Source organism: Dipodomys spectabilis, unplaced genomic scaffold (assembly GCF_019054845.1).
Source record: "Dipodomys spectabilis isolate Male_0828 unplaced genomic scaffold, ASM1905484v1 ptg000145l, whole genome shotgun sequence".
Classification (NCBI taxonomy): Eukaryota; Metazoa; Chordata; class Mammalia; order Rodentia; family Heteromyidae; genus Dipodomys; species Dipodomys spectabilis.
This window is the reverse complement of record NW_024870822.1, coordinates 14711339-14732731: the sequence shown is the minus strand read 5'-3', so window position 1 is coordinate 14732731 and position 21393 is coordinate 14711339. Positions and strand designations below refer to the sequence as shown.

The 21393-nt window shown below is 38.4% G+C and overlaps 1 protein-coding gene across 1 annotated transcript in view; it reads left to right on the top strand.

Annotated features, from left to right (window-relative positions):
* Nell1 (neural EGFL like 1) overlaps positions 1–21393 on the top strand; it is an 837848-nt gene that overhangs the window by 132015 nt on the left and 684440 nt on the right. Inside the window, exon 4 of the mRNA XM_042691722.1 lies at positions 6678–6848. Coding sequence (XP_042547656.1) covers positions 6678–6848 — 171 coding nt within the window. The remainder of the gene's footprint in view (positions 1–6677; positions 6849–21393) is intronic.

Below are 21393 nucleotides of genomic sequence, written 5' to 3'. Positions count from 1 at the left end.
TGAGAACCTTGAGTAGGATCTGCCTAACACTTAACCAAAAGCCTGGCTTAATGGAATTCAGCTGTGGAAATAGAGTAAGAAAGTTGTCTTCATAGCAGTTTGGATGAAAGGACTGGGTTTTAGTTGATGAGAAAGTCAGGGTGAACATTAGGAAACATTCATACTTGTTCATAGCCTAGAGCAAAGCAGGTGGTAGTGGAATTATGCTTTGTAGCAGACCGTGTTGGCACAGGTGCTTCATTTCTTAATGCTGTACTTACATGGAGAGAAGCTCATTTGACCCTGTGGAAGTATGGAGAAAGAGGAATAAAGCAGAACCCATTTCTTGTAGGAGTTGACAGTCTAGGTGGGAGACAAGAATATAAAGGAAAATGCTTGTTCTGAAAAAGAAATTAAAAAATGGGAGGGACTATCATTGCTCTTGCCAAGATGAGCAGAATTTCCTTGGAGCCAGAGAAGTTTGTTGGAGTAGCACCCTTGTCTGAAGTCCAAGTTATAGGTGAGGATTGCTCAGAAGATCTGGCTAGTGGTTATATCAATCAAAAAGTTTCCTGCTTGATAAGAAATGTACTCATTACCTTGCTCATGTAACTGTAACCCCTCTGTACAGTATTTTCACACACAAAAAAAATCTTATTAAAAAAAGATTCCATTTGCTTCCTTTCCAGACTTCCAGGAAGACCTCCAACTCACTTAGAGCTGTATTATACAGAGCTATATTATTCATTAGATACTTCCTTATGACCAATTCCCACACCCCCCGACTCCTGCCAGCACTACATGGCTCAAGCTTGTAGCACCAAACTTCTGTTCCCATCATGACCAGCTGGCCAGGAAATGAAAGAACACCTGCTATAGTCTACTGCAAGCCTTCTTAAACTTTAATGTGCTCCTGGAGCCATGGGGGGGGGGGGGGTCTGATTGAAATGCAGATTCTGATTCAGGTCCTGGGTGGGACCAGGAATCCTGCTGCTGCTGTCCTGCAGACCATGTATGTTATTTGCATTTTTCCCCCATCACCATGACCAATGACCTGAGACTAACAATCTAAAAAAAGAGATGGATTTATTTTGACTTATAGTTTCAGCCCACACTTGGATGGCTCTGTTTCTGTAGATCTGTGGTGAGCAGTATGGTGTAGGGGGCATGTATGTGACAGAGGGTTCTGCTTAACTGAGGGAGACTTAGAAGTAGAGACAGGAAGAAGGGGATGGCCTATCTTTCCAAGGCCTGCCTCTAATAACTTACTTATTCCCACTAGGTGTAATTTCCCTAAGTGTCCTTATATTGTGAATCCAATAATCAAGTGATTAATCTGTTGATTAGGTCAGAGCACTCAGAAATCACTCAACAGGGACCTAGCTTTAAACACAATCTTTTTGAGGGGACACTTCATATCCTACCTCTGTCTCATAAGACTTTGCTACAAATCACGTTTCTTTTTTCCCCTCTAGGCTCTAACTAACCCCTATCAGGTCAATGCCTATGTCTTCCAAGTTACTGTTAAGACTGAGCCTTGAATCTCTATTCGCAGGGTCACTGTTTGGAATTTTGGCCTACTCCTCAGTCTCATGAAACAATTTTGTACAGATGTTACTTAGCCATTCAGAGTTTTTGTCATCGCCAGGGATGCTCCATCAGCTAGCCAACACTTTTTCTTTTACAAAAAGAATATATGCATGTTTGAATATATGCATGATACCATCAGTACCTTACCCTAAGATATAAACATTCACTGTATAACATTAGGGTAGATTTCTTTTCTCATAGCTATGTATTTGTGATTACTACAAGGTAATCACTTACTCTAGTGATTTGTAAAGTGATCTTTAAATGATCTACTTGTAATGCATTAAACACTTGGTTTAATGAGGCCATAACCCTAGGAATAATGACTGAATCTGGTTCAATGTATTTACCTATCGTCTTAATGGTTCCCCCAGTGAGTCTCTGTGAGCATTTCTAATTGTCATTGATTACAGTCCTTTCAAGGTCATGTTCTCTCCTAAAAGTCACTGAGAAATTTCTCAGGGTATAGAGACACTGATAAAATTCCAAAGAGCCGTGTGATCTTGGGTAACACGTAATATCTTTGATTGTATATAAACCCACCTATAAAATAGAATTAGTAGCATCCACTTTAACTAAGTCATTGGGACTTACAAAAGTACTTGACGTGTTCTGGCAAGTGGCATTCGCTCAATCAATGACAATTGATCTCTTCTTTTTCTTTGTTTCTCTTAGGTCACTTTTTACTTTTTAGCACAATACATCTCAAGGACCTGTGTTTTAAGTCTTTTTTCTTTTCTTCACTATGTCTCCATGTGTTCAGTAGAGACATCCTGAATGAGTTAGTGAATGACCAGATAATTTCAAAGGTCACCTTAACTTTCAAATTCTGATTGTTTGGTTCTTCTCATGTAAGAAATTCTTCTCATAAAAGAAATTGGAGAATTAACTTAAAATATTTTTAATTTTTTTGTAAAGATGCTGTACAAAGGGGTTGCAGTTACATGAGTAAGGTCATGAGTACATTTCTTGTCGAACATTGTTACCCACTCTTTTGTTGTTCTCCCACTATCCCTTCCCTCCCCAACTCTTCCCTCCCCCGAAGTTGTAAAGTTCATTTCTGACATAGTGTCTTGTGAGTATTGTTGCTGCAATGGGTCATCCTTTGTCCTTGTTTCAGCATTTTTTTTATTCCCCTTCCCTTCCACAAATCAGATAAATGTATATACAAGATAGAGAGTACCAGGATCAAAGGCAGTACTTGCCAGGGATAAACCAATGGAAAAAGAAACATGAAATAAAATAAGAATAAAGAGCTAGATAGAGTACATTGGCGACAACGAGGTCAACAACCAAAAACATACTGTTGTTTGCATGTCTTGGAGTTCATTTCAATTCGCATCATTTTGCATGGTCGTATGTACCTAGCTATTGATCTAGTATGATACTCTGTCAGGACTATCCTAGGCATACACTAATGATTGCAAATGAGGGAAGCCATAACCTATGTTTCTTTGGGTCTGGCTTACTTCGCTTAATAGAATTTTTTTCCTTACAAAAGAGGTGATATCATTCTTTCTTATAGAAGCATAAGATTCCATTGTGTATACACAGCACATTTTCTTGATCCATTTGTCTATTGAGGGTCATCTGGGTTGGTTCCATATGTTAGCTATGGTAAATAATGCTTCAGTGAATATAGCTGTGCTGGTAGCTTTATTGTGGCTTAGCTTGTGATCATTTGGATAAATGCCCAGGAGTGGAATTGCTGGATCATTGGGGAGTTCTATGCTTAGTCTTTTGAGGAACCTCCATACTGCTTTTCAGCGTGGTTGAACCAGCTTACATCCCCACCAACAATCTAGTAGCATTCCCTTTTGGCCACATCCCCTCCAGCATCTGTTATTACTTGTTTTCTTGATGATGGCCATTCTAACTGGAGTGAGGTGGTATCTCAATGTGGTTTTGATTTGCATTTCTTTTATGGCCAGAGAAGCTGAACATTTCTTCATCTGTCTATGGGCCGTTCTTATTTCCTCTCCAGAGAAGTGTCTTTTTAATTCTTTAGACTGATTAATGGGGTGGTTGTCTCTTTGGGGATTTGTCATTGGAGGGTTTAGTTTTTGAGCTCTAGGTGTGTTTTTGATATGAGACCCTTGTCTCATATGTATGGCTAGTGAGAGTCCTCTCCCTATCTGTGGGCTTTCTATTGATCTCATTAGCTATGTCCTTTGCCATGTAGAAGCGCTGTAGTTTAATGCAATCCTATTTATCTAGCTTTTCTTTGATTTGTTATGTTTTTGGATCTTTATTTAGGAAGTTTTGACCTGTGCCAAGGAGCCCTAGCATATCCCCTATCCCTTCCTGTAATATTTTCAGGGTATTTGCTTTTACTTCCAGGTTTTTGATCCATTTGGAGTTGATTCTGGTGCAGGGTGATATATAAGGATCTAACTTCAATTTTCTATATATGTATAGCCAGTTCTGCCAGCACCATTTGTTAAAGAGGCTATCTTTCTTCCATCTGATAATTTTGGCTCCCTTGTCAAAGATTAGGTGGCCATAGGTCTGTGGGATCATGTCTGTGTCTTCAGTTCTAGTCCATTGGTCCTCAGTCCTGTTCCTGTGTCATTACCAAGCTGTTTTTTGTTTTTGTTTTTTAAATAAATACAGCTTTATAATAGAGTTTGAAGTTTGGTATTGATATTCCCCCAGCACTATTCTTCCTGCTAAGGATTGGTTTTGGTATTTAGAGTTTTCTATTGTTCCATATGAATTTTTGGATTGCTTCTTCTATTTCATTAAAGAATTTTGTTGGGATATTGATAGGTATTGCATCGGATTTATAAATAGCTTTGGGCAATATTGCCATTTTCACAATGTTAATTCTCCCAATCCATGAGCATCTGCTTTAATTTCCTTTTTAAAGTTTTTAGGGTTTTCCTCATAAGATTTCTTAACCTCTTTGGTTAAGTTTATTCCTAGGTATTTTATTTTTTTTAGAGGCTATTACAAAAGGAGTTTCTTTTTTTAAAATTTCAGCCTCCCTCTTCTTATTGTTGGCATATATAAAAGCTACTGATTTTTGTGGATTGTTTATATTTATTTATTTTTTTATTTGTGGGTTAATTTTATACTCTGATACTTTGCCAAAGTTTTGGATCAGCTTAAGTAATTTGGGAGGGGAGTCTATGGGGTTAAAATAAATATTAAGGAATTTTTTGCTTTTGAGGTTTTATAAAATATGTATTACATTAATTATTACTAGTGAGTATGTACTTGGGGCCCAGGAGCTGGCTGCTTATGGAATAAATAATAACTTTGGTTTAGGCCTAATTCTTTATACTAGGGCAAATGAGGTAGGTCAGGGGCTGGTCTTGATTATCTACTTTCTCAGAATTGCTCTTTTGGGAAGAATCCTTATGAAAGATGAACAAGACATATTCATTTGTTTTCTAACATGAGACTTGGGAGTCATGCATAATAGAAACTGAGACTCATGATATATTCATTTCAGTCCTGATAGAAGATGCATTTTGTATTTTAGGTTATATACCAAAAGAGTGAAGCTAACTCAGTGGATTAAAGGGGAAGAGAAGATCTATTCCAAATTGAAGAATTAAACTGGTCACCTAGACAAGTACTCTTGAGACAGAGTTGTTGTATGAATGCATTGCTGGAGGTTAATGCCGGTTGAGGGTCATTTTCAATGCTACTCGACGATATATTTGGTGCCAATAAAGTGGTATTTTTTTTTTTTTTGTCAATTGTGGGGCTTGAACTCTGGGCCTGGGAGCTGTCCCTGAGCTCTTCAGTTCAAAGCTAGCACTCTACCACTTGAGCCACAGCACCACTTCTGGTTTTCTGGTGGTTTACTGGAGTTAAAAGTCTCATGGGACTTTCCTGCTTGGCTGAGCCGAGATCCTCAGATCTCAGTCTCCTAAATAGCTAAGATTACAGGCATGAGTCACTGGTGCTCAGCTTCAATAGAGTGTTTAAAAGTGCTCAGATCATCAAATTTAGATCTAGGTTTAAATCCTGTCTTGGTATGTAAATCCTTGAATCTCCATTTGTAATATTCACTTTTATTTTAGTTTAGTTTTTTAGTACTGAAGTTAAAATCCAAGGCCTCATGCTTGCTAAGCATGTATTCTATCACTTGAGTCACATCTCCAGTTCATTTTTGTTCTAGATACTCTTTTGATAGATCCTTGTGTTTTTGTTTGAGGCTGCTCTTAAATCATGATCCTCTTCCCTATGCTTCCTGTATAGCTGGGATTACAGGTGTGAGCCACCACAATTAGAACTTACACTTTTAATTTTTAAAAAGTGACAATAATATTGGTTTTTTTTCCCTTTGTGAGTGATGAATAAGTTAGTTTATGTGACATTCAGGGCCATGTTTGGTAGAGAGCAGGCTCAATATGAATGATAATGGTGATGGTGCATTTCTGGAGAGGTACAGAAGACAGAATCCACCTGCCACTCTACTACTAGCCTTGACACTACTAGCCTTGGTAGGTGTCTAGAAGTATCTCAAAATATATTCTGCACTCTGTGACTAAAGTCAGACTATAATGGTGACACTAGCAAATTCTTATGGTCTGGAAAACACAATGACCATCTTAGAAAAGACAAAAATTCTATGATATTTGAAGTACTGTTCATATGTGGGTAGTTTCAATATTTTCTTCTCTAGTCGTCATCTAGGATTTCTCTAGTCACAACTTTTTGTCCAGGGGAAAGAAGAAAAATAGTCTTAACTAATCTCTTCACACTTGTAATTTGTTTCAATCCCTGATTTTTATTTCTCATTAATTCTTGAAATAATGAAAATGGCCATTCTAAAAATAAACATCAATAAATTCACGTGAATGGATTTTTTAAAATTGTATTCTGAACTGTACTTTCAAGTGGTTAAGAGACATAGCACTGGGCTTTGCTAATTACCTTGTGACTTTTTTTTTTAACCTCACAGTGGATCAATTGATCTCCATTTCAGAGGCTCAAGGGTCTCCTACAGTACAATTGATTTCAGGTCATGGCTCTTTTGTGTTGTGGTTAGCTAATTTTAGATTCTGAGAAACCTAGTAGAAAGGGAGTGGGGATTGATGATGGCTGTGATCCTCTTAATTCAAATAAAAACAATTTCTTTCCTTTATATACAGCTATTTTGAACTGGAGAGCAGTGGCCTGAGAGATGAGATTCGATATCACTATATACATAATGGGAAGGCCAAGACAGAGGCACTTCCATACCGACTGGCGGACGGACAATGGCACAAAGTTTCACTGTCAGTTAGCGCCTCTCACTTACTGCTCCACGTGGACTGCAATAGGTATGTTTTTGTCTTTGATCTTCAGTGATTCTCACATTGACAGTGTGCAATGAGAAGGGGGAAAAATGAACTTTCTTCAAGACTTGCCAGGACACAGAACCAAAGACCTCATTTATAATTTCACCTACCAAATGGGCCATTAGGTGTGCTGAAATGACAAACCATAATAGGATAAAAAAACAGGTCATTAAGATGAGACTGTATCCCATAATTACAAATGTACAAAAGGCTGATTATAAACTGGGGACTATGAAGTGTACCTTGGTGTACTACTAGGTCTTGGCTGAGGTTTTGTGGAGCTTTGACTACAGTTAACTGTGATAGATTGTGGTGAGCTTGCTCCACTTGGAAGCCCACAAGCCAGTCCACCTTAGAATGAATCTGAGAAGCCTGTGCGACTGAAGCAGCTAATTCCATTTTACTTCATCAAGTGCACTTTGCTTAAGTACTTTATCTAAACTGAGCCTTCTTGAACAGTCTCTTTTTGGAATCTTTTGGAATTAATATCATCTACTTTTGGCAAAGGAAAGAGATTGCCCACCTGTGAAGGGATGGAGGGCTATGGGTGAGGTCTGAGTTCACAGGACATTATGGGATATGGTGAGGAGATGATGCCCCCAAGTCTGTCACTGGGGGCATATTTCCTGACAGCTGACACACAGAGAAGCAGCCATTGGTCTTTCTTGGATCATTTGTGGTTAGACAGCTGGACAATGGTCAAGGGAATGTTTTGATTTCTCTAATACCCACTGACAATCCTTATGGATAGTGATCCAAGTCTAATTATAGAGATTTATTTTGTGTGTGTGTGTGTACCCATGCATTGTTGGTTTTATTAAAAGGGTGCCATCAAAGTTAATAGGACTGTTTTTTTTTAATCAGCCTGCTCCCTAGGGTCCAGGGTAAAGAACAGATGTGTTGGGGACATCTTCTCTTCCAGGACCCTTAAAGAGGAATGGTATCCCAAGGTCGGTCAGTGACAGACTACCTATCTGACAAAGATTCTTACATGTGCTTACCGCTCCAGCTCTGAGATCCCCATTAAAAGGTCAAGAAATTAGTGTCAGGCTCAAGGGAAGGTCTGCTATGTTGATAAGAGTCTTTGTCCATTTTAGTGATCTTTTTAAGGTCTTCTTTAGACTCCTGAAGTAAGGTGGCTTCAACTAGATATGAAGTGTATATCTGGACAAAGTTTCCATAGAAACCACCATCTCTTTTCTAGGCTACAGGCCTGGCTAAGCAGCCTGGTTATAAAGCCAGCCCTTAGTCCCACTCTCCATTTTTACCATGAAGTCAGTTTTCTAGAAAAGTGGCCTCTTCTCCTTTATGACATACCGCCTGTGTGCTGCCCAAATGGGATTGCAGAGGAAGGACTCGCTTTGTCTTTCAGAACGATAGGACAGAAAGAAGCCTCAAACCTCTAGTTTAATAATTCCAAAACTGAAAAGTCTAAGACGATGTTGTTTTCTTGCTGAGCATGGTTTTGTTTCTTGCCTCCAAAAGTTATGCTATTTTTTGACACTGTTCTATTTGGAGAAGAGAAAAAAAAAAGAGGGAGTATTTCTGCTCTGCTATCATTTCTTTCTCAGAGACTCTGAATTCTCTGGTCTCTGTATTCTCTCCTGCCATCCTCAGCTACTTGTTACCTGTGTGAATTTAGGCTGATTAATTTCTTTGGAGTTTCTTTATTTCTGTTTCTTCATTGGTAAAGTAGGAACAAATATATGAATGTACAATTATTCACTATGCACATAGTAACATTTTAGATAATAAGTCTGTGGTACCATTAGATATCTATCACCTTAGTGTGTCATAGACTTCTTAGTTCGCACACTCTTATTTTAAGGAAATGATGACATCACCTTTCAATGCATTTAGCAGTACATAGTCTACATGATTTTTGAATTTTATAAATTGGAATGGTCATTGAAAAAGTATATATAGTACTTAGGTCTTCAATGTTCAGTTTGTATTTGTGGTTGTTGCTATGAATTTTGCAAATCTCCAGTGGCTTTGGGACCTTGTCTCTTTCCTACTATAAGTCCTTCATGGCTACCAGAGACTGTCTATCAGGAGATGGGAAAGAGGATTAAAGAGCTACAGGTTTAAGGTTGGCCCCATTTATAAGAATGGTTGAAGTAGTTGGTCACCAGTGGCTCACACCTATAGTACTAGCTATTCCGGAGACTGAGATTGGAGGATTATGATTCAAAGCCAGCCCAGACAAGAAACTTCACGTGGCTCTTATCTCCAATTAGCCACCAAAAAGCCAGGAATGGAGTTGGGGCTTAAGTGGTAGAGCACTAGCATGAGAACAGAAGCTCAGGGACATGGCCCAGGTCATGAGGTCAGGCCCTAGAAGTGGCAAAGAAAAAAAAAGAATGGTCGAGGGAATCTTGGCACATGCCTGTGATTATAGCTACTAGGGAGGTGGAGATGAGAAGGATCATGTTTTGAGGCCAGCCAAAAACAACAACAACAAAAACTTAGTGCCTCCCCCCCAACCCCGGATCTTAACTAATAAATAGGGGTAGTAGGAGTTGTAGTGTTCACTCATTGCCCTAGACCTTGATAGGGAGCAAATACATAGGAAGATTTTGGTGAGATTGGCTCAGGAAAATATACACAAAAAAATAACAGCATCAACAACAAAAACAACCCTAAGAAATATACTGAATAACTAAACCAAATAGTCTGGGAGTATGGTTTAAGTTGCTGAGTTCCTGCCTAATGAACATGAACCTCTGAGATCAAACCCTAGTACCACCAAAACAAACAAAAAGTTCCCACCCCAAAAAACAATCCACAAAGGAGTAGATGGAAGGCATTCCCCATTGTTTTTCTTCTTTCTACACATCATGCCCCTCCACAATGTTGGTTATGACATTTCATATCCTAAATCTTGAGGAGGGGAAACATAAGAAGTTGCTACCAGGTCATACTTCAAGGAACCAAAACATGAACTTTTCACTTTACATTGGTAGAGGGGTGGGAGGCAGAAAGACAACTATAGAAAAGACAGATTTTTATTTCTGTGTAGGACAATTCTACAAATGTGGTCCTCAAATCGGACTGTTCATGAAAACTTTCTGGGAGTTTATAAACAATACAGATTGCCAAACTTATCTCTGACCTACTGGATCAGATTCCCTATCAGAGAATGTAACATTTTTTATTTTATAATCAACATATACTGCACTTATTTATTTACAGGGCATAATGTAACAATTCAATACATGTGTGCAGTAAGTAACAGTCAAATCAGGGTAGTTATTATATCTTTTCAAACATTTATCATTTCTACCTATTGTGAACATTTGGACTCTTAGTTGCAGATTGTAGTTAACCTATGCTGCTATGGAACATTAAAACAAAGTCTTCCTACTTATTCATTATTTAAGTAACCTTTTACAATCCCCTGCCCCCACTTCATAGCCTCCCGTGACCACTGTTCCATTTTCTTTTTCTGTGAGAGCAACTATTTTTAGCTTATACAAAAGAGAACATGAAAAATTTGTCTTGCTGCATCTGGATTTTAAAAGATATTGTTACTGCAAAGATGATGTACAAAGGGTTCACAGTTACATAAGTCAGGTAAAAAGTACACTTGTTTTTGGATAATGTTACCCCTTCCCTCACTCTCTACCAGTCTTTTTCACCAGTCCCTACCCACAAGTTGTATAGTTCATTTTCAACATAGGGTCTGTGTTGAATATCACATAGGGTCCATGTTGAGTATCACTGTTGGATTTGTTTGCCCTTTGCTCTGCCCTTTCTATGCCTATTTACTCTCCCAAAGACAGATAAACGAACAGACAAGACAAAAGGAAATAAACAATGGAGGGGGCAACAATGTTCAAGAGGAAGTGTACTCATAACCTCACTCATGTAACTGTAACCCTCTGTATAGTAGCTTTACAATAAAAAAAAAAAAAAAAAAAAACCTAAGTACGTGGGCCGCTGAGGGTCGCAGTCTCAGCTCCCGAGCCTGTGCTGTGGCCCTGGCTGGTCAATGTAGGAACCTTCTCAATAAAGTTGCTTCTTTATTAACAAAAAAAAAAAAAAAAAGGAAATAAAAACAAAAATAGCAACAAAGAAAATAAACAACCTGTTGATTCCATTTCCTAGACTTAATTTTGAGAAATATTATTTTATATGGTCAGATGCATAGAGCTATTGTGCCTATGTGATCCTCTGTTAAGAATATTCTCCTTTGGTCGCATTCTTTGTGAATGCCTAGAGACCTGTATAATTTATCATATCTCAGTGTATTATTTTTAACCATCCAGTGTGGTTACTTGTAGGCACTTTCTAGTTACTACAAATCAGAGAAATCATGCAATCTATGTTTCTTTGGATCTGGCTTGCTTTGCTTAATGTAATTTTTTCCAAGGCTTCCCACTTCCTTATGAATAGTACAATATTATTCTTTCTGATGGATGAGTAGAATGCCATTTTCTTGACCTATTTGTTCATTAAGGGGTATCTGGGTTGATTCCGAAATCTTGGCTATGGTAAACAATGCTGCAATGAACATAGCTGTGCTGGTAGCTCTAGTGTTGGATAAATGCCCAGGAGTGGAATTCCTATAGCGGTTGGACAAGTTTACATTCCCACCAACAATATAGTAGGGTTTAGATTTTTCTCACTTATTGTGTATCTTACACTTTAATCCCTGATGTTACAAATGACAACACTTTGTTTTTTATATAGCCAAATAATAGTCAATTGTATGTAATATATACATATGCACATACTGGGATTTTGAATTCAAGGCGTTGCGCTTTCTAGGCGAACCTCTATCACTTGAGCCATACCTCCAGACCTTTTGCTTTAGTTTATGTTTGTCTAGGCCCAGCCTCAAACTGTAATCCTCTCAGGTCTCTGAGAGGCCTGGACCACCATAGCCTTCTCATATGTTTTTAATGGGCTCTTTTTGTAGTTTTTATACAGGTATATGTTTTTAATTTATGCCTTGATTCCTCGACTGGCATTTAAAAACTACTGGTTTAGATAGAGAGGAAGGAAGGTGGTGAAGAAGCTGAGCTCTGATGAGTAAGGGCTTGGAAAACCAAGTAATTGAAGCAGAGCCCTTGGATGAAAGAATTAAGGAAAGAAAGGTCATTCCTAGGGCACAGAATAAACTTATTTTGTTCACAAGTTCCTCCATAACCACTACTAGCTGACCTTTGAGCAGTGGAAGCTGGATCCATATATCACGATGCAGTCTATCACTTCTTATCTAGGTCACCCTCACAGAGTGAATTTCACAAAGACTTATTTTTCCTTTCTCAGCTGTGCATTTTATGCTACAATGATATTCTTATTTTCTTTTAAAAAATCTTTCTTGCCTTTAAATTTATGCTGCCTTATTTTTTTCCCTCCTCTCATTTTCTTGCCCACTGGAGTCCTGCTGATTAGATGATGAGTAGAAATGAAGATAGGTAATGTTTTCTGAGAGTTGCCCATGCTTGCCACTTGAACTAATGCCATTACTTTTTTGTCAATGAAAGAACTTAACATATATTTGTGTGCAATCCTGCTACTATTTATGTGCCAGCAGTGGGATCTGAACCAAAGCCTGCTCATTTTGAGTGCCTGCTTCTATTACACCTGTAGGGTTCATAGATACTGGTTGTGAAACTTGACCAAGAGCTGATTCAGGGGAAGAAGTTAGCTTCTTTCTATCATTTTCCTTCCACATGTTTATATTGCTGATCCTTGGACTTGTCTGGAGAAATGTGGAATCCAGTTAATGGAATCTATTGCATTGGTATAGGAGATGAGACCTACATTCATTGAATGTCCACTGCAAGCTAGGTAATATGCTACGCTTACTAATTTTTAGGATAGACACAGAAGGACACTTTTGTTAGATCCATTGTATGGGTTTGAAAATAAGAGGATCAGAAAAGGGAAGTAACTAGGTTTCAGTCACACAATACAATGAACATGAAAACAAAACTTTTGAGTCAGGACTTATGCGCCAAACCTTATTCTTTCAATCTACCTCTATAGTTTGCTGGCAGTATGTACTGCTTAAGACAATGTCACAGCATGACAAACAGTCTTCCTAAGGGATGTCTCTCTAGCTTCTCTGCTATAGAAAGTCATAAAAACATCTAAAACCACAACAAAAAGACTTCCAAAGCAATTCCATTACTCTAAGGCATTTTAGTGCGGCGGAATTTCCCACTTTTATTATTTTTAAAAGGTTAAAATTGAGGAAAAGAGCCTTTTCAAACTTAATTGCATGAATTGTCATGAGGAAAGCAACTGCTATTTTAGTCAGTAGTTCATAGTTTCTTTTCTGAGATTTCCACTTTTTTTCTCCTTTCCTTAGCTGTTTACTAGGTCTAGTTAAAAGCTCTCAGTGCACAGGTAGTAGATTACCTAAAGCAAGAAACTCAAAAGGACTAATTCAGTTAGGTGGCTAGGCTGATTGTCTCCAATGCCTTGGGTTTTTCTCTAGCTGACTTTTCTATTAAATAATTTCCAACAAAGCCTAGAATGAGGCCAGAACTAACTTTCTTCTAAGCCTCCTTTCTCCATTCTAAACTCACTTGACAAAGAACAAAACCCACCAGTACTTGAGATTCAAAAAAGTCATCTTTCCCATTCACCATAAAATGGATTTTCTTTCCTTTATTTGGTAACTTTTAATCTTCCATCAGCCCCACAAGTTAATTTATTGGCGTACTATCTCTCTGAGGAGGATACAAAGAAATAAAAAGGGTCCTAGCTTATCAAGAAATTCACGGCTTATTCATGTAGTCATTTAAAACTCGTTCTGATATCCTCTTTCCATCCACCATGATTGACTCTTATCCCTGTACATCAGATAAAGTCTGTACTCAGACAAAGATAGTTGATAAAGGCTGAAAACCTGTGAGCCGGGCTGATTCAGCCACTCCTAATGGAAGTTGAGAATTGGAGAGAAGTGAAAATAGTCACTTCCAATATCTTGGTCTTGAAGTAGAGTAGAGCTGAGCTTCTCAGGAACTAAGGGATAGATGTTCAGATGTTCAATGGTACATCCACTTAGCTTTTGTCTAGCACGTTTTGTATTTTGTGAATGTCCTTGCTCTAAGTTTACCTCATTATGTCTTGCTGCTGGAATAATTATCTCGTATAGATAGTCTATTTATTATTATAACAGAGATCTGAATTCTTGTTCATTCTTGTACAAGTATGCTCAGTGTACACACGCATGTGCCTAGCTGTCAGCCTGACGGGAAGATTAACACAGAGATTAGTACCATGTGATTGTTTTTGTTGCTTTGCATGTCCCTCCCCCATGGTATAACCCCTGTTTTCACTGTATTTGATGTTGGTATAATTTGAGGAAGGGAAGGGATAAAAACAAATTGTTTAAAATAGGGATACAGGTGGACCCATTGCAATAATGAGATGTACAAGACCTTATGTCGAAAAACTAACTTTACAACTTTGGCAGGGGTGAGGGGTGGGGGTGGGGAAATGGGAAGGGATGGGAAGGGGAAACAAAGGAGGAGGCAACAATGCTTGATAAGAAATGTACTCATTACCTTGCTCATGTAACTGTAACCCCTCTGTACAGTATTTTCACAATAAAAAACTTATTTAAAAATATCATCATATTTGGATTTTATTCTTTTTTTGTGTGTGTGTATCAGTCCTGGGTCTTGAACTCAGGGCCTGGATGCTGTCCCTGAGCTTCTTTTGCTCAAGATTAGTGCTCTACCACTTTGAGCCACAGCTCCACTTTGGTTTTCTGGGGGCTAATTGTAGATAAGAGTCTAGGCTGGCTTTGAACCATGATACTCAGATCTCAGCCTTTTGAGTAGCTAGGGTCACAGGATTAAGCCACCGGTGCTTGGCTAGATTTTACTTTTAAAGTATGCCCCTTATTAACCACAAGGTATATTCAGTGCTTTATTCCATTCAACTGATCTTGAGGAGCATGCCACATCAGAAACTAAACTTACTATAAATCATAGGATGAGTCAATAATTCAAGGGTTCTGTCTAATATGTCAGAGTACTTTCAAGATCTGAGCATCTGTTTATCTGTGTAGATTTTTCATAATGAAATATTCTGATATGAAATCTTTCTTCAGAAGAGTTTCCAAAGTATTTACAAAACTCATCATATTAAACCTTATATTTCTTAAGGTGGTTAAGCCATCGGTGTAATATACTACATTGGATTTGTATCAACACTGCTGCTGTATGATTGACTGGGGGAAGTTAGGAGATGATTAACAAAGGTCATGGATTCCCAGAGAATGGGCCATGACTCTCAGTCTCCTGGTTAACTGGTTGATACAACACATTCTTCTCTTCAGAAATGGGTGTGTGGCACATCTCATCACCAAAATTACGAAGTTGGTAAGCTAGCATATACCTCATTCCAACTAAGAAAACAAGCTCCAGATATTTTGTCGAAGTATCTGGACAAGGTGACAAGCAAGCTAGGAAGCTAGGATACACCATGTTTTAATTAAGCAATTGCATCAAAAATGTCATAAATAAAACTACCCTGTAATACAGTGATCTAACTACTGGGTATATACTCAATGCTTATTATTTAATGTTTGGAAATATAATCTCTTCTCCCTTATTCATAAATAAAAACTTTTAAAAGAAGTATTTGTGAGGGTAAGAAAGAGAAAAGATGAGCTGTCTCCAGTGTTTTGTATTCCACACACACAAGCTCCCTGGTTTAACCTAGACTGAAATGAATTTTAAATCCTTGTCTTGGCTTTGTTATTTCTAAAAATGGCATGCAGTAATGTGGAGTTGGAAGGAAATCCATGGATTCATTTCTCATTCATTCATTCATTCATCATTGATTCATACAGTCAGTCATTCAATCAACTACCGAGAACTGTGCTTGTATTTGTAAATTAGAATTCCTCTGTAGAGTTTCTGTAGAAATGTAGCCTCACGGTATATGTCAAATTTTCTGAAAATTTCAAGATACTTTTTTAAGAACTATGGACATGTGCCATCATATAGAGAATATTTTGAAATATTGTACAGGGAATGAATACAATTTATTCTGATTTTCATCCCTGTAAAACAGTAGGTGAGAATGTACTGTTCAGTGTAGCTACATGATGTAACACACTGTTTGAAGCCAATCAGATTCCTAAAGTTATTCTGATTGTAGTTCCCAGCCTCTTTCTTTATTCTTGTGTATAGCAGGAACAGAAATTTACCTTCTCTTAACTCATATGCAGAGAATATTATGACTTTTATGAGGTGATGTAAAGCTTTATTCAGTGACGGAACATATCTGTCACAATTTCCCAAATATTCTAATGTCCCAGTGGGTGGACAAAATAGTATTACCATTTTGTTTGTTTGTTTGCTTGCTTTGAAAATCCGGCCTTTTAAGCCCAAAATATTCTGCATTAAAAACTTGAACTGAAAGAAACAGTTAAATTTGTAAGAGTTTGGGAAAGTTATTTACTATCTCTGGGCTTTAGCTTTCTTAGTTTAATAATAAGGGAGTAGAACTAGATGACTTTAAAATTGTCTTCCAACTTTGGCTTTCTGGGCATCTCTGATTCTGTCTTATCACAAATGCCTTGTTTCATGGCTTGCATTTTTTCTCTTCAGGACCCTGGAGAGCAACTCCGCTTCCCAGCTTCGCAGGGCCGTGCCTGCAGTGGACCAGCAGGGTGTATGCATTGATCTGCATTTCTATATGGATTCACAGGCAGCCTGCTGTTGATGAGCACAGACCTAAGCTTGCTCCATCTAGTTGCCCACTCTTTTAAAATCAGTTTTCTCTTTCTTTGTTGTAGTAGGTGCTAAATATACAGCTTTGGATTCTTCTCACCTCATACCCTTTCCTTCTTTCAGTGCATTCAGCCTTTTGTGAATCGAGACTGGTCTGGTCACAGAGGCTCTGCATGTCTACTCACTCACAAGACAGCAGCACACTGTGGCAAGCACATGAGGGATAGTTGTGCCATTGACAAAACTATCACATATATTCAGAATAAAAAGGGTTTGGTTTTTTTTTTCCCCTCAGTTACAAACATTGGAATTGTATTGAGTGGCTGTAAAGATCTAGGGGGCCAGTGTAATACATTTGACACTGCTAACTCTTTGTCAGGATGGAAAGTGGCTGCTTACTAGTTAAGGCAACCTAGATATTACGCATTGGGATAACTCACTCTAACTGGGCTCTCTGTGCTTCTGACTTTGCAGAATTCCCCGTGCTTTAGTCATTTCAACCTCATTAGTGGATTCCGAGATTAACTTTGCCCTGTGTTCTGTTGACATCAGTGGCAGATGTAGTTCTGATTTTGTCTTTTCTAGATCCTTCATCTTGAAAAGAAATTGTTCCCTAGTGAGTTTAAATAAACCATTAGTTATCTGTGGTCTGAATGGCAGAGAGAGATAGGAGGTGAAAGGATTAATTGAAGTGGATGATATAAGTGACTTCATTCATTCACCAACCTACATTCCTAGTCTTGCAAAATTACCGTGAAAAGGACTTTAAAAATACAATAGAATCTTTCTTTCATGTCATGGTTTGTAGCCAAGGCCACTAGTAGATTTTGAAGGTATTTCATTGCATATATGAGGCTCAATATGTAGAGAGAAAAATAAGACAATTTACAGCTCATGATGGGTGATTTCATGTGCATGCCTTCAGACACATCCTGTGTTATTGTGTTGCATAGACATGGGTCTGTGAAGCAAGAATAGAAGGGAAAATAGGATTCAAGAGAAAGAAATATTTTCTTACAGAAAAATACTGATGCTTTCGTCTTTATTGTTATAATTTACTTCATGCTTTTGATAGACACAGCTATTTTGGTTTTTAAAAAGGAAAGCACAGACAGAAAAAAATAAATCAAATCAGATTTACACATGATTTAGTCTATTTAAAAAAATGTATACTTAGCCAGGTGCCAGTGGCTCACGCCCATAATCCTAGCTACTCAGGAGGCTGAGATCTGAGGATCACGGTTCAAAGCCAGCCCAGGCAGGAAACTCCCTGAGACTCTTATCTCTAATAAAGCACTACAAAACCAGAAGTGAAGCAGTGGTCCAAGAGGTAGAGTGCTCGCCTTGAGCTGAAGAGCGCAGGGACAGAACTCAGGCCCAGAGTTCAAGCCCCGTGACAAAAAAAGGTATATTTATACACTAGTTGTATAGTTTCTTCTTATGTTTTTGTTTGTTAGAAAGGAACATAGGGGAATAAATGCATGATCTGTTGGAGACTTCTTAATTGAAGAAAAATCCAATTTCTACATTAGTTTTCCAGTTAGACTGGAGTTGCTGATGATGTCCTTGAAAAGAACTGATTTTCTACACTACTGTAAAGAAATTAATCTATCTTCCTGGAAACTTTAATTAAACTAATGGTATAAATAATAGCAGACAGAATGCTGGATGTCAGAAAACAGATCTATAGCTGTTTGACACCTTTTTTTTTTCTAGGTGTGTGTTGAGGATGGGTATGAGGTGTAGGAAGTTTGGAAGGAAAATATTTCTGTGTACTCTTTTTCCCTGTCTGAATCCCAAAGTCAGCTGAGTTTTGTCCCCCAGCTCATCCTTTCAAACTTGTGCTGAGTATTCCTTCGATAAGGCTCCAGTGCTACTGACCCAGCTAGTTAATGTGCATAGACCCTCACTTAAGGGTTTTCCTGGGTAATTAGAGTGGAAATAATTTCTCTTCTCCTTAGACAGTTTGTGTGGTGCAGTGTCTAACTCTTCCTCAACAATGTCATGCAGCATCCCTACTCATTAGAGTCTATTAGCCTGAGGGTATCACTTTCCTGACAGCAAATTTCACATGTATGTACTTATAGGCATTAAGTTGAGGACATCAGCTGGCTTCATTGAGACACTTAGAATGCCTGAATCACCCACAATGGATTTTTATTTCTATTGGAAGTAAACATCCTCAGGCTGTGATTAATCTTGGTATATCTTTAGCAAAGGCCTTGACAAACTCAGTCACTCACTGTGCTTTGGCTGATGCCAGCCTTCTAGGTCAGATGCTGTCTTTGAGGAAGCAAGAAGGGGTTTGTTCAAGTTTTCCTGATGTCATTGACATTTCAGTCTCAGAGGCTCAACACAATGCTAGAGACATCCTGATTTGCTCAGTCACCACTGAGGATAACGTTTACACTTCTTTAAAAATGGCTCATCCATATTTCTTTGTTACTTTGTATGTCCCTCCCCCACAGTATAACCCCTGCTTTCACTGTATTTGATGTTGGTATAATTTGTGGAGGGGAAGGGGAAAAACAAGTTGTTTAAATAAGGATACAGGTGGACCCGTTGCAACAATGAGAAGTACAAGTTGTCATGTCGAAAACGAACTTTACAACTTTGGTGGGTGGGGGGGAGGAGGATTGGGTGGGGGAACCGGGGAGGCTGGGAAGGGATGGGAAGGGGAAACAAAGGAGGAGGCTACAATGCTTGATAAGAAATGTACTCATTATCTTGCCCATGTAATTGTAACCCCTCTGTACAGTATTTTCACAATAAAAAATAAATAAAAATTTAAAAAAATGGCTCATCCATTTACTAGCCTGGTGAGATGGATGCTTTTGTGTCACAGTTGGAGACTTTGGAGATGTTGGGGAAAGAAGTAATTCATTCAGTTGTTAATCAGTGGCAGACTACAGCCAGAGCCAGAGGTCTTAAAACATACATTCCTTTTCCCAGCTCCTTCTACCCACTGTCTCACCTTGTAGATACTCTAGAGAGTCAAATAGGTTTCATTAGAGTAGCCCTTAGGATTTGGAATTTCTTCTCCTCCTCCTCCTCCTGTTCCTTTCTATGGGTCAAGACAACACTTCCAGCTTTCCTAAAAAAATATGTAAAAACATCCCATTTGTCAGCTGGAAAAAAACAACCATCACCGAAGGACAACTTTAATGTATTACTGTCTAAGGAAAATGGAGCTGTCCATCTTACAAGAGTACTTCCTTGTTGATCCATGGTCTTTCTCATTATAATTTTCAACTATTGCTGATCCTTTGGTCTCAATTTTCTAAAAGACTGTGGTTGTCTTGCTTTTAGATTTAGATGCATTTTTTGTCTTGGAGTAGAGAGGTTCATGGCTTTAGTAACATAGAGAGGTAGCCCGTGGTCCTTGTGTGATTTGTATGCCTTGTGCCTGTCTCTGTGCTGATGCAGAATAGCCAAGACCTCATCTTAAATCATGACTGACTGCAAATGAGCCATTTGACCATATCTTCAAATGTGTAGCAGATGCATTACTCTAGTCTCCAGTGTTACGTATGTGATTTTTATCCTTTTCTGCTATAAATTTTAACATTTGCAGTTTCAAGGCAATAAACTCTGTATTCTTTAAGGTGACTTTGAAATCACAAGACCTCATTAAAAACTACTGCTAGAATCATCAAAAAATAAAAAATAAGAAGAGAAAAGAAAAAAATAAGAGAGCTCTCTTGTTTCCATATTGTAGAGTTTGTTTTGATATGTATATTATTTTGTATAAATATGAAGAGGCAGTTAAAGGGAAAAAGGTGAAACTCAAGGGAAAAAGGGTAAAAAAGTGCAGCAGTGGAGCTCACTGGACATTATTAACAGTGAACTATACAGCTAGTGGGTGGAAACAGGAGGGAGGGATTGGGAGAGAGTGAGGGAACAGAAGACACTGTAGGAAAAGAACTGTACTCATTACCTGACTCATGTCATTGTACATTACCTTCATAATAACAATGAAGTCAATTATTTACTTATTTTTTGTCAGTTGTGGGGCTTGAGCTCTGGGCCTGAGCCCTGTCCCTCAGCTCTTCAGCTCAAGGCCAGCACTCTACCACTTGACCCACAGTGCCACTTCTGGTTTTCTGGTGGTTAATTGGAGACAAGAGTCTCATGGACTTTCTTGCCCGGGCTGGCTTTGAACCACAATCCTCAGATCTCAGCCTCCTGTAGCTAGGATTACAGGCATGAGCTACCAGTGCCCAGCTCAGTAAATTATTTAAACAAACAAACAAAAAACTACTGGCAGTAAAATAAAGGGTTGGGCAGTAGCAACTTCCATTTAGGAGGATGTTTGTCTTATGACAAACATTTATTGGTACCTAATTAGAAATGTACTAGAGCCTGCAGGAGTAAGCAGGCAGCATAAGAGGTAGGTCAGCACATTGAGTTATGAATACAGTCATGGGTAAGAACTTCATCTTACAAACTTGATCTCCATATTCGTTCCCCACACCAACCAACAATTAAGCCCAATTAAAGAATCCCCTGAGTTTTAGGATAAAGCTCCAAATCCTTACATAAATTTTGTATGCTTTGGCCTATGTTTCCCTCTTCAGTGTCAACTTGTATTGAGTTTCTTCCTCCTCTGGAGTTGGGTTCTTGTCATTCTTTAGATATACCATCTCCATTAAGCCACTAGACTTTTCCAGATGCTACTTAACCTTCAGCATCAAGGAAAAAGGCTGCTGGTGTTTTGCTCTTCTACCCCCAAATAGTGTTCATTTTTCTACCAAGTGGTATGTATTTACTTGGCAATCCTGGTGTTTGAACTCAGGGTGCTTGATAGGCACTCTAAC